This window comes from Telmatherina bonti (assembly GCF_933228915.1).
Source record: "Telmatherina bonti genome assembly, chromosome: 6".
Lineage (NCBI taxonomy): Eukaryota > Metazoa > Chordata > Actinopteri > Atheriniformes > Telmatherinidae > Telmatherina > Telmatherina bonti.
Window position 1 is genome coordinate 9433404 of NC_136624.1, and position 13759 is coordinate 9447162.

General features: G+C 48.7%; 1 protein-coding gene across 1 annotated transcript in view; it reads right to left on the bottom strand.

Annotated features, from left to right (window-relative positions):
• The window catches only part of shq1 (SHQ1, H/ACA ribonucleoprotein assembly factor), a gene marked incomplete at its 3' end in the record, with an annotated part of 41687 nt that overhangs the window by 10465 nt on the left and 17463 nt on the right, over positions 1 to 13759 (bottom strand). Inside the window, exon 11 of the mRNA XM_079242857.1 lies at positions 1744 to 1864. Within this exon, the coding sequence (XP_079098983.1) occupies positions 1744 to 1864 (121 nt within the window). The remainder of the gene's footprint in view (positions 1 to 1743; positions 1865 to 13759) is intronic.

Here is a 13759-nt window from a genome sequence, read left to right on the forward strand (position 1 = left end):
ACTTGAGAAACATACATGAAGAGGCCTAAATAAATCAAACCCTCCAGCAAACATCCGTTAACCAACACGTCCATCACGATGATGATTGTTTCCACCTCGTCTGCGGTGGGGAGTGACGGGATACACGGGGGGGTTAGATTAAATCTCATCTCGCTGCCAAGCTGATACAGACTCACGTCAGGAGGACGAGTATCTCAGAAGGAAGAAAACAAAGCCTTCACTATCTGTCATCACAGCTGTCAGCTGATACAAAGTGCTGCTAAGGTTCGACCACGGATATCAGAACGACAGAAACTCCCAGAGAGCAGCTGGCTTCAACAACGGAAACGAGGTCTTAAAATAGGAAAGAGAATATTTTCATTTAAACATAATAAAATAATCTGGTTCTCAGATTATATGGCTCATTAACGACACATGACATGTTAATCTGTTACCGTTTCTATCGCAATGGAAAGCAGCAGAAGGGTGCTGCTGAATGGATTCACCTTTTTACCTGATCATCAACAATAAACCTGCATATATACAGATCAACAATCTATTGATCATCTGATTTTTGGATTTACCTGATAATTTATGTCTTCATGTAAACAGTATTAGCAGCTAATGCTAACACTCAGACTCCCACATTAGCCGCTAATGCTAAGACCGCAGACTCACGCATTAGCGGCTAATTCTAAGACCACAGATTCCCACATTAGCAGCTAATGCTAAGACCGCAGACTCCAGGATCAGCAGCTAATGCTAAGACCACAGACTCCCACATTAGCAGCTAATGGTAAGATTAAAGACTCATGCATTAGCAGCTAATGCTAAGACCACAGACTCTCATATTAGCAGCTAATGGTAAGATCAAAGACTCATGCATTAGCGGCTAAGTCTAAGACCGCAGACTCACGCATTAGCAGCTAATGCTAAGACCGCCAACTCCAGGATTAGCAGCTAATGTTAAGACCGCAGACTCCCACATTAGCGGCTGATGCCAAGACCGCAGACTCATGCATTAGCGGCTAATCCCAGGACCGCAGACTCGCACAGTAGAGGTTAATGCTAAGGCTGCAGACAACCGCATTAGTGACTAATGCTAAGGTCTCCTGGTTTGGACCAAAGAAGTGAACTTTGGTCTGGGGTTCTTCTTGTTTGTTTCTCTTTTAGTGGACCAGAAAAAGAAAGTGATGTAGATCAACATGGCGGGACTTATGCTTAGACCGACGGTGTATGAAAACACATTACAGACAAGTTTTTAAAGTTTAAGGATGTTTCTGGTCTTTCCAACATCATCAGTCCAACAGGCTGGACACCCATCAGATCCCTAAACCACAAGGGAAGACTAGGGGTGCACATTGAGTCCCTGTAAATGTTGTCTGAATCTGGGTGGTGGTCCTAAAAAAGGAGACTGCTGGTTTGATTTCCAGCCAAGACATCAAACGTGGACATGATTGTAAATATTAACCAGAAGGAGAGCTGCATGCTCTGGGAGTTAAACAGACTCTGCTGGATGATGGACACACCCATGAGACAGAAGACCCTGCAGTTACATACAGAACGAGTCAGCGAGCCAATCAATCCATCAATCAACTAACCTATCACCTTGGCCTTCATCAGGATCACCTTCTACAACAATCATGAAATGTCAGTCTATTGAATCTCATTTCTTTCTCATCCTGATGCTCAGTTTGAACGTCTCCATCTCCACTTGGAAGTAAAGCTGGTTTGTGTTTTTGTGTTTATGGTTGGTAAACTTACTTCACCCTCTGGATCCAGATGCAGTAGTCTGTGATGTAGAGGTCGTTCAGGATGTAAGCTGGGTCATTCTCCCTGAAGACTTTGTGGATGTCCAGCAGGCTTTTCAGGACGCAGGATTTTCCTGGACATCAAGACGCAACAGGAAAGAGTTATTAGAGCTCAGGGTGACTTCAGGAGGCGGCAGGTTGATTCTGCCTGCAGGAATTGTTTCTACATTAAACAGGCACGAGAGGTCCCAGCAGAGTCCTCTCAGCGTGGTTTAAGATGTTTCTGGGTAAGAAGTGTCTCATCTGGGACAAATGACAAGTAGTTCCTGGACAGCCTGAAAGGTTTTTCATACCAGGGATCAATCCTGGTCCTGGAGGGCCAGTGTTCTGATTCAGCTCTGCACGTCTGCTAAATACACATTGATTTGAATCAAGTGTGTTGGAGCGGGGACACTTGGAAAGCCTGCATGACACTCGCCCTCGAGGACCAGGATCCCTGGCGTAAACCATCATAAACCTGCTGGGACTGCATGATGTTCTGACCTGAAACCAGTTCTGGTCATTTTCCATTGTCTTCACAAAACTTAGAACTGAATGTCAGGGAAGTCCATATGGATCAGAAGAAGACCAGAGTCTTGTACTGCTGGAGGTTTTCACTCTGCATGGTCGCCCGCCGCTCTGAGCGAATCAGAATGAGGGATTCAATCCAACCTGCTGGTTTCCATCAACAGCCATTCTGAGTGAACTAGATTACATAAAACCAGTTATTAGAAACTGGAACGACATGGATCACATGATGGTTTTGCTTGAACTGCATGTTAACTGGACCATAATGAATCGCACCATGATGAACATCAGAAATAGTCATTTACAGATGAGCCAGATTTTTGTTTAATAATCAGAAAAGACAGGTCTTTGGTTTGATTGACAGGCCATGGAGCCAATCACATCCAAGCAAAGAAAAGGAACTTACCATAAGTAAGGACAGACACACCGACAGACGGACATTTTGGTCAGTCTCCTGCATTTTTATGAATGTAATTTATTCTGTTTTCATAGGTTTGTGGATCCATTAATGCACCAAATTGAGCATTAACACAAGAAACCACAGGGGAGCAGTGCTGAGCGGGCAGGGGTGATCTCTGAACTCAGCTCTGCCCTCCCTGGTTGTTTATTTAACTCTTTTGTTTTTGGTTTTTGTTTTTTTTATGAAAAATGTGTATAGAAAAACAAAAAATAAAAACAAGAAAAAATCTTTTATGCAACACTAAAGAAAAAGTTTCCTTTCAACATGCTGTCATCCTCTAAATGCTAAATTAGCCTAAATTAGAAGCTGTGCGTGATGTTAAATTAAAAGTTGAATCATCCCAAAGTGACTTTATGGTGAACTGGTCCAATGCAAATCAATCTGAGTTGAGTTTATTACAGGTCTGCGACTGAAATGCTTATTTTTCCATGTGGATAGGAAAATCACTGCTTTCTGATCTGATTTCTCTGGTTGTTGTGGATGTAAACAAGCAGCACAGACGAAGCTTTATCTTTATTTACTACCAAAAATCAGCAACTGTCCGGGCTGCTTCGTACTTAATTTAGAAGTTTTCCATCATGGAAGCTCAGAGGAAAGTTTACAGATTAAAATAAGTTTATTTTCCAGCTGAACTGACACCTGAACTCTTGAGGGTTCATACATGCTTTCACTCACATACATGCATCACACAGAATGTGCTTCCATCATGCTGAAAACAGCATTTCTCCAGTCAGACATATAAACAGCTGGTCTCCACCTCCACAGAGCTGGCTGGTATCATCCAGACACATTCCAGAACATTCAGAATAAACAGCGAGGAAAGCCTTAAACATTTGGTTGTGATTTAAAGCTGGTGCGCAGAACTGCAGCGTTAAGTCAGGACTTGGATCGTATGAGGCAACGTTCCAACGTTCGCCTTCTTTCCAGAGGGAGGACGTATAATTTCCTGCTAGTGGAAAACTGGAGGAAAGGTTGCTCCCTGCTTCCGACTTGTGTGTTAAACTAAAAGTCCACTTATTAAACGAGTCGGGAAATATGAACCATAAAGGTCCAAAAAGCTGCTTCCATTGTTTTAACATCTGATCATCTGACTCCAGCACAGCGACAATGTCAAAGAAAACAGCAAGACATAACATTAAACATAAAACATACAAACCATCTTATTATCTAAAAAAACCAGGCTATGACCACAAAGTTTTGTTTGATCAAGTAAACCACACATAAAACTGTTGGATGTTAAACTGTTTCAGGGTAAATATGTCTGATTTACAACTACTGGATGTAAAAGTGTAAAACGGAGAAACAGACCTTTTTATTAAACATTCCTGATACTGCTCCATACTTAGAGAAGAACTTTCAGAAAGCAGGAAAAGCAGAACCAGATGCTTTAAACTGGTCCGATGAAAGACACATCTTTACATTGTCTCCTGTGTTACCAGTACAACCTGCACACATATGTAGTCGCCCATGCAAACATGCAGAATGTAGTAACATATAATGAGAAGTTGAACAAAAAGGACTTGTGTTGCTGCAGCATCCAAGACGGCTGCAAGTTAGGAAGACTCTCGCCTTACACAAGCTAATTTTGTGTTATTAGTGTAAAAATACATGTATTTAAGTCAATTAAAGCTCACTCTGATTACTGTGATTGGCTTTAGCAGGATATTTATGGTCAGGACAAGGCTTAGAAGACATGGTGACATTGAAATACTTTAAAAGTTCTACTTGTATGTCTACCCGAAAAAAGCCCCATACATGAGGACCACCAGGCTGTTACTAATGATCCCCGAACATCTTTAAACACATCATAAAGTTAGGAAAAGTTGTTTAACTTCTGCATAACGCTGCAACTTAAGTCCTGTCCATAAAACAGCAATGGTGGATTTGACTAATATGGTGACAGCCAACCAGGAAAGGCTTGGAGAGGCCGAGACGCACTGAAACAGCTCCTCAAACATAAGGGAAGGAGGATGGAAGCCTGGCAGAACCGTGTGGAAGCCTGTTAAAACCAAAACAGGCAAAATAATGCAAGACTGGTGGGTCGAAAATAGACCTTTGGTACGAACAGGATGTTGCTGGATTACTTTTGAAATATTTTATGAGATGGAGTCGAGTTAAAAACTGGCAGGGAGTTTGAGACCAAGCGGATGGACAGGCGACTGGCACTGATGTGGAATGAAGGTCAGGCATCAAGGCCGGTGCTGATCCGTTTCCTGAGGCGATTGGCGAGGAATGAGTTATTCCATGTAGCCAAGGAGAAGTGAGCGTTTGTTTGGGAAAATTGTTGCCTATCTGTGTTCCCGGGTATGTCTGAAGAGCTGCCACAGAAGAGGAAAGCGTTTCCACCGCTGAAGCGCAAACTACACAAGCTGCAGTAGATAAACACTGGCTTTTCCCGCAACGCTACTCTTTGCATGGAGGGAAACAAAACATGAGCTGTAGCTGCAGAAAAAGTCTTTAATGAGAAGTGACGGGGAGAACTACGGATTGAGAGTGAAGCATGGTGAGCTGCATTAAATGTAAGACTGCGTTTTGTATTTAACTGAATAGGCAAGAAAAGTCTTCTCTTAGTACTGAACGATCGTGGAGCAGCTTAATTCTACGGACCTTAGGTGTTATTACCTCCGCCAAGGAGGTTATGTTTTCATCCGCGTTTGTCCGTTTGCAGCATTTCTCAAAAAGTGATGGATGGATTTTAATTAAATCTTCGGGGTATGTTGGGGGTGTCACAAAGGAACAAATTATGAAATTTTGGTGGCGAAAAGAGATCCTGGATTCGCCGCACCACTGACTACCACATCATCGTATGCAGTGGGCGTGTACGTAATGCGAGTAACTTTGGCTATGATTGGCGGATTGGTATGACCGACCCCTCTTTTTAATTGTGTGATACGGTAGAATCACGCTGATGTCATCATGTTTACATAAATGTGACCAATTGGCACCGACAAAGTGAAATGTTTGTTCTGCAGAATGGCTGACACCTGTTGTCGTCCAATCAAACTGATGTTACCGGGCAGAAAATTATGATTTTGTCCGCCTAACTACTCCCAAAGCACCGTGGGAAACGAAGTTACTTTACTAAATGCGGTTTTATGTCGGTGGATTAAAGTTTTGGAGACAAAACAGCAAAGGTAAGACAGAATATGTGATGATGTTTTTCAAACATGATGCATAAATTCAGCCTTCTTTTGACTCTGGTTGAGTGAATCTTGGTCATAGCGACATTAAACTGGTATGTATGGGATCTGTGGGATGTGTGCTCAGTAGAGGTGCCGTTTGTTTTGTTTCCATGCCGCTGGATGCACATGAGGGTCCAATATTTTGGTTTACGTATTTCTGTGGACTTTGTTTACTTGGTCTTTTAATTACCCTCGCCGTGGAGGTTATGTTTTCACCGGAGTTTGTTTGTTTGTTTGGTTGTCTGTTAGCAACATTACTCAAAAAGTTATGGATGGATTTTGATGAAATCTTCAGGATATGTTAAGCCCTCGGACATTAGCTGCGTCATCGCAGCCGGACACCTTTTGTTTCATCAAATTCAGTTTGCACCGTTACGTTGTAGATTTGTTATGTGTTCAAAAACAGGCAGGTACATGGTGATAACTTATTAACCAAAACTTATTATTAGGAACCAAAACATGACAAAAATCCTTGTTTCAAAAGTTTGCCAACAGACAAAGACTTATTTCCATGTCTGGTAAACCAGTTAAGTTTCCTTCCTGGAACGTAAATATGTGCAGTAGTCATAACAAAAAGGAGAAATATAATCAGACAGATTTTGTTCTGATACAGGAAACCCATATATAAGGTTTGGAGGCAGAGAAAGTTAAATGTGATAGGTGTAGCATGTCTTCCATAGTTTGTTGTCAAGCAAACATAATGGTGTTCGAATTCTGGTTCACAAGGATATAAGTTTTTCTTTGTTGAAGCAAAATGAAGATGCAGAGGGAAGGGTTGTGTGTGTTGAAGCAGCAGCAGAGGGAATTTCTTTTGTTTTATGCAACATATACACACCCAACAAGGGAGATCCCCTCTTTTTCTTCGAGATGAATAAAATATTAGGAGACACCGAGGGTGAATTTGTTTTCCAAGGGGAATTCAAAAAGTTATGGACCCGATATTGGATAGTTCATTTAAACCTGAACTTATGATCAATGAGAGAGAAGCAAAAAATATTTACGAGAGACTGATGAATCCAAATGTGACTTATTTCACTTTATTCTCTCACTGCCATCAAACATAGACCAGGATAGATTCTTTCCAGATTAGTGCTTTGCCAATAAAAACCGTGACCAATTTTCCTTACAGATCATGCACCAGTTGAACTGTTAATTGAGGTAAACCTTTAAGTCTGGAAACTAAACACGGGAGTACTGTTGCACTCAACTGTTAGAAAGACAATAAAGGAAGAAGTAAAGACTTTTTTAAACTCAATATCGGTGACAATGAATAAATATCTACTGTGCTGGAAGCAAGCAGCAACCTACCTTAGTAGGTCAGGTTTACCATCATGACAACTGTGGAGGGAGTGAATTTTTTTCTAACTCGTCCGTTTGAAAGTAATTTAATCTCGAAAGTCAGCATATTTAGGGGCGTGTCCTTTTGATTGACAGGTACCCCATCATCCGCTTAAAGTAAGAAGAACGTAGAACAACCGCGGCTTTTAGCCGGTTAACAACGTGACTTAGCTTTAGCCCGCTTACCTCCGTTAGCTGGTTAGCTCCTGTTATCTCCGGGTTAGCTCGGTTAGCTCTTAGCTACAGGCAGCTTGGAGTTCACTCGATGTCAATCATCCATCATGACGATCACAGACCCCCTCTCAGCTCCACCTCTTTGCCCATATTTGTATTTTCCGGGCAAGATGACACACATGACCCTGCCAAGATGGCGATAGTCAGAACCGCCCACCGAGCTTCAATTTAGCTCTTCAGAAACCTATGGGTGGCTGCGTCCATCTGTTTTCTATATACAGTCTATGGTCAGCCCCCCCAAGCAAATATGAGATAAACCTTTGGCTTAGGCTGCCATAAAGAAAAGAGAAAAACTTAAGACTATTATTTTAGAAAAGAAAATTAAGAAAAAGTGAAGGAATTAATTTGTCAAAACACCTTTCTGATGAGAAACTTAAAGAACTATGTAAGCTTAAATACTCCTTAAATGAGATCATTAACAGAAAACTGAATATGAACTATATAGATTGTAAACAAGCTTTTATGAGGACGGAGAAAAAATGGGAAAATTACTTGCTAGACAGTTAAATTTCTTTATTAAAATCATATACATAGCATAAACCTTGTGCACTGGGGCTAACAGGTTTATTTAGCTAACGAATGTTTGTTATTACTGCGAGTTAAAAATGGAGGACTTAAAATAGGTTGCGCCGCTGTCAGTTTGTTCTTTGTTGTTTAAACAAAGACGCTGCACAAAATGACAATACTGCCCCCAGCAGTTCCTGTGAGAGTTCTTATACTGTCTGAAAAGCCGTGGTTGGTAAATGGCGTGAAGTTTCCTGGCGCAGCGTGTTATTAGCAAAGCAGTTAGGTTTATAGCACGACGCGTCAACAATGAAATTTTGCATCGATTAATTTTCAGTTGACAAATTGTTGCAGCCTTACTGTGCGGTGAACGGCCCTTCAACAAAACCCTGCAAGTCTCCATGACGATTGTGTTTACAGAGAAACATGAATAAACAGCATCTTGGCAGTGATGTTGAGGTGTTTGAACCATCAGAAGGCAGGTTGTGGAGAAAGTGAGCCTGCAGGATAACGTTGTACGGAGATGAGATGAACACAAACTTCTGCTGGATAAGAAACAAGAACGAACTAGTCTTCTCCGCATCAAACCATCTTCCTACTTAATGAGGCGAGAAAATGCTAATCTGACACTTAACAGGCCGTGAACGTAGCAGTGATCATCAGTGGCTCACGCATCCAGACTCATGTTTACATTCCTGACTCTCGTCTGACTGCAGGGCTCCAGATTTCCAGATTATTCTGGATTCACCGGATCAAAGCCAACAGTCTGTTCTGTACTAATCCTGTTCATTCCCTGAAGCCTGGAGGCCATCAGCTGCTCCCCTGCTTCAGTATTCAGTCGCAACAAGCTGCAAGTCCACGGAGCCCTTTCCCCACTCTGGTTGCATCCGTCAGGCTGCTTCTTCTCCAGCATCCACCTGCCATCCTGCCTCCATCCACCTGCCATCCTGCCTCCATCCACCTGCCATCCTGCCTCCATCCAGCTGCCATCCAGCCTCCATCCACCTGCCATCCTGCCTCCATCCACCTGCCATCCAGCCTCCATCCACCTGCCATCCTGCCTCCATCCACCTGCAATCCTGCCTCCATCCACTTGCCATCCTGCCTCCATCCAGCTGCCATCCTTCCTCCATCCAGCTGCCATCCAGCCTCCATCCAGCTGCCATCCACCTGCCATCCAGCCTCCATTCAGCTGCAATCCTGCCTCCATCCAGTTGCCATCCTTCCTCCATCCAGCTGCCATCCTTCCTCCATCCAGCTGCCATCCTTCCTCCATCCAGCTGCCATCCTTCCTCCATCCAGCTGCCATCCTGCCTCCATCCAGCTGCCATCCAGCCTCCATCCACCTGCCATCCTGCCTCCATCCACCTGCCATCCTGCCTCCATCCAGCTGCCATCTTGCCTCCATCCAGCTGCCATCCTGCCTCCATCCAGCTGCCATCTTTCCTCCATCCAGCTGCCATCTTTCCTCCATCCAGCTGCCATCCTGCCTCCAACCAGCTGCCATCCTGCCTCCATCCACCTGCCATCCTGCCTCCATCCACCTGCCATCCAGCCTCCATCCACCTGCCATCCTGCCTCCATCCACCTGCCATCCTGCCTCCATCCACCTGCCATCCTGCCTCCATCCAGCTGCCATCCTGCCTCCATCCAGCTGCCATCCTGCCTCCATCCAGCTGCCATCCTGCCTCCATCCAGCTGCCATCCTGTCTCCATCCAGCTGCCATCCTGCCTCCAACCAGCTGCCATCCTGCCTCCAACCAGCTGCCATCCTGCCTCCATCCAGCTGCCATCCTGCCTCCATCCACCTGCCATCCTGCCTCCATCCACCTGCCATCCTGCCTCCATCCACCTGCCATCCAGCCTCCATCCACCTGCCATCCTGCCTCCATCCACCTGCCATCCTGCCTCCATCCACTTGCCATCCTGCCTCCATCCACTTGCCATCCTGCCTCCATCCAGCTGCCATCCTGCCTCCATCCAGCTGCCATCCAGCCTCCATCCACCTGCCATCCAGCCTCCATTCAGCTGCAATCCTTCCTCCATCCAGTTGCCATCCTTCCTCCATCCAGCTGCCATCCTTCCTCCATCCAGCTGCCATCCTTCCTCCATCCAGCTGCCATCCTGCCTCCATCCAGCTGCCATCCTGCCTCCATCCAGCTGCCATCCTGCCTCCATCCAGCTGCCATCTTTCCTCCATCCAGCTGCCATCCTGCCTCCATCCAGCTGCCATCTTTCCTCCATCCAGCTGCCATCTTTCCTCCAACCAGCTGCCATCCTGCCTCCAACCAGCTGCCATCCTGCCTCCATCCACCTGCCATCCTGCCTCCATCCACCTGCCATCCAGCCTCCATCCACCTGCCATCCAGCCTCCATCCACCTGCCATACTGCCTCCATCCACCTGCCATCCTGCCTCCATCCACCTGCCATCCTGCCTCCATCCAGCTGCCATCCTGCCTCCATCCAGCTGCCATCCTGCCTCCAACCAGCTGCCATCCTGTCTCCATCCAGCTGCCATCCTGCCTCCAACCAGCTACCATCCTGCCTCCAACCAGCTGCCATCCTGCCTCCATCCAGCTGCCATCCTGCCTCCATCCAGCTGCCATCTTTCCTCCATCCAGCTGCCATCCTGCCTCCAACCAGCTGCCATCCAGCCTCCAACCAGCTGCCATCCTGCCTCCAACCAGCTGCCATCCTGCATCCATCCAGCTGCCATCCTGCCTCCATCCACCTGCCATCCTGCCTCCATCCACCTGCCATCCAGCCTCCATCCACCTGCCATCCTGTCTCCATCCACTTGCCATCCTGCCTCCATCCACTTGCCATCCTGCCTCCATCCAGCTGCCATCCTTCCTCCATCCAGCTGCCATCCAGCCTCCATCCAGCTGCCATACAGGCTCCATCCAGCTGCCATGCTGCCTCCATCCAGCTGCCATGCTGCCTCCATCCAGCTGCCATCCAGCCTCCATCCAGCTGCCATACAGGCTCCATCCACCTGCCATCCTGCCTCCATCCAGCTGCCATCTTTCCTCCATCCAGCTGCCATCTTTCCTCCATCCAGCTGCCATCCTGCCTCCATCCACCTGCCATCCTGCCTCCATCCACCTGCCATCCAGCCTCCATCCACCTGCCATCCAGCCTCCATCCACCTGCCATCCAGCCTCCATCCACCTGCCATCCAGTCTCCATCCACCTGCCATCCTGTCTCCATCCACCTGCCATCCTGCCTCCTTCCACCTGCCATCCTGCCTCCATCCAGCTGCCATCCTGCCTCCATCCAGCTGCCATCTTTCCTCCATCCAGCTGCCATCTTTCCTCCAACCAGCTGCCATCCTGCCTCCAACCAGCTGCCATCCTGCCTCCATCCACCTGCCATCCAGCCTCCATCCACCTGCCATCCAGCCTCCATCCACCTGCCATCCAGCCTCCATCCACCTGCCATCCAGCCTCCATCCACCTGCCATCCTGCCTCCATCCACCTGCCATCCTGCCTCCATCCAGCTGCCATCCTGCCTCCATCCAGCTGCCATCCTGCCTCCAACCAGCTGCCATCCTGTCTCCATCCAGCTGCCATCCTGCCTCCAACCAGCTACCATCCTGCCTCCAACCAGCTGCCATCCTGCCTCCATCCAGCTGCCATCCTGCCTCCATCCAGCTGCCATCTTTCCTCCATCCAGCTGCCATCCTGCCTCCAACCAGCTGCCATCCAGCCTCCAACCAGCTGCCATCCTGCCTCCAACCAGCTGCCATCCTGCATCCATCCTGCTGCCATCCTGCCTCCATCCACCTGCCATCCTGCCTCCATCCACCTGCCATCCAGCCTCCATCCACCTGCCATCCTGTCTCCATCCACTTGCCATCCTGCCTCCATCCACTTGCCATCCTGCCTCCATCCAGCTGCCATCCTTCCTCCATCCAGCTGCCATCCAGCCTCCATCCAGCTGCCATACAGGCTCCATCCAGCTGCCATCCTGCCTCCATCCAGCTGCCATGCTGCCTCCATCCAGCTGCCATCCAGCCTCCATCCAGCTGCCATACAGGCTCCATCCAGCTGCCATCCTGCCTCCATCCAGCTGCCATCTTTCCTCCATCCAGCTGCCATCTTTCCTCCATCCAGCTGCCATCCTGCCTCCATCCACCTGCCATCCTGCCTCCATCCACCTGCCATCCAGCCTCCATCCACCTGCCATCCAGCCTCCATCCACCTGCCATCCAGCCTCCATCCACCTGCCATCCTGTCTCCATCCACCTGCCATCCTGTCTCCATCCAGCTGCCATCCTGTCTCCATCCACCTGCCATCCTGCCTCCATCCAGCTGCCATCCTGCCTCCATCCAGCTGCCATCCTGCCTCCATCCAGCCTCCATCCAGCTGCCATCCTTCCTCCATCCAGCTGCCATCCTTCCTCCATCCAGCTGCCATCCTGTCTCCATCCAGCTGCCATCCTGCCTCCATTCAGCTGCCATCCAGCCTCGATCCACCTGCCATCATCACTCCATCCAGCTGCAATGCTGACTCCATCCACCTGCCATCCAGCCTCCAACCAGCTGCCATCCTTCCTCCATCCAGCTGCCATCCTTCCTCCTTCCAGCTGCCATCCTTCCTCCTTCCAGCTGCCATCCTGCCTACATTCAGCTGCCATCCTGCCTCCATCCACCTGCCATCCTGCCTCCATCCAGCTGCCATCCTGCCTCCATCCAGCTGCCATACTGCCTCCATCCAGCTGCCATCATTCCTCCATCCACCTGCCATCCTGCCTCCATCCAGCTGCCATCCTGCCTCCATCCAGCTGCCATACTGCCTCCATCCAGCTGCCATACTGCCTCCATCCAGCTGCCATCCTTCCTCCATCCTGCCTCCATCCAGCTGCCATACTGCCTCCATCCAGCTGCCATACTGCCTCCATCCAGCTGCCATCCTTCCTCCATCCACCTGCCATCCTGCCTCCATCCAGTTGCCATCCTTCCTCCATCCAGCTGCCATCCTTCCTCCATCCAGCTGCCATCCTTCCTCCATCCAGCTGCCATCCTTCCTCCATCCAGCTGCCATCCTGCCTCCATCCAGCTGCCATCCAGCCTCCATCCACCTGCCATCCTGCCTCCATCCACCTGCCATCCTGCCTCCATCCACCTGCCATCCTGCCTCCATCCAGCTGCCATCTTGCCTCCATCCAGCTGCCATCCTGCCTCCATCCAGCTGCCATCTTTCCTCCATCCAGCTGCCATCTTTCCTCCATCCAGCTGCCATCCTGCCTCCAACCAGCTGCCATCCTGCCTCCATCCACCTGCCATCCTGCCTCCATCCACCTGCCATCCAGCCTCCATCCACCTGCCATCCTGCCTCCATCCACCTGCCATCCTGCCTCCATCCACCTGCCATCCTGCCTCCATCCAGCTGCCATCCTGCCTCCATCCAGCTGCCATCCTGCCTCCATCCAGCTGCCATCCTGCCTCCATCCAGCTGCCATCCTGTCTCCATCCAGCTGCCATCCTGCCTCCAACCAGCTGCCATCCTGCCTCCAACCAGCTGCCATCCTGCCTCCATCCAGCTGCCATCCTGCCTCCATCCACCTGCCATCCTGCCTCCATCCACCTGCCATCCTGCCTCCATCCACCTGCCATCCAGCCTCCATCCACCTGCCATCCTGCCTCCATCCACCTGCCATCCTGCCTCCATCCACTTGCCATCCTGCCTCCATCCACTTGCCATCCTGCCTCCATCCAGCTGCCATCCTGCCTCCATCC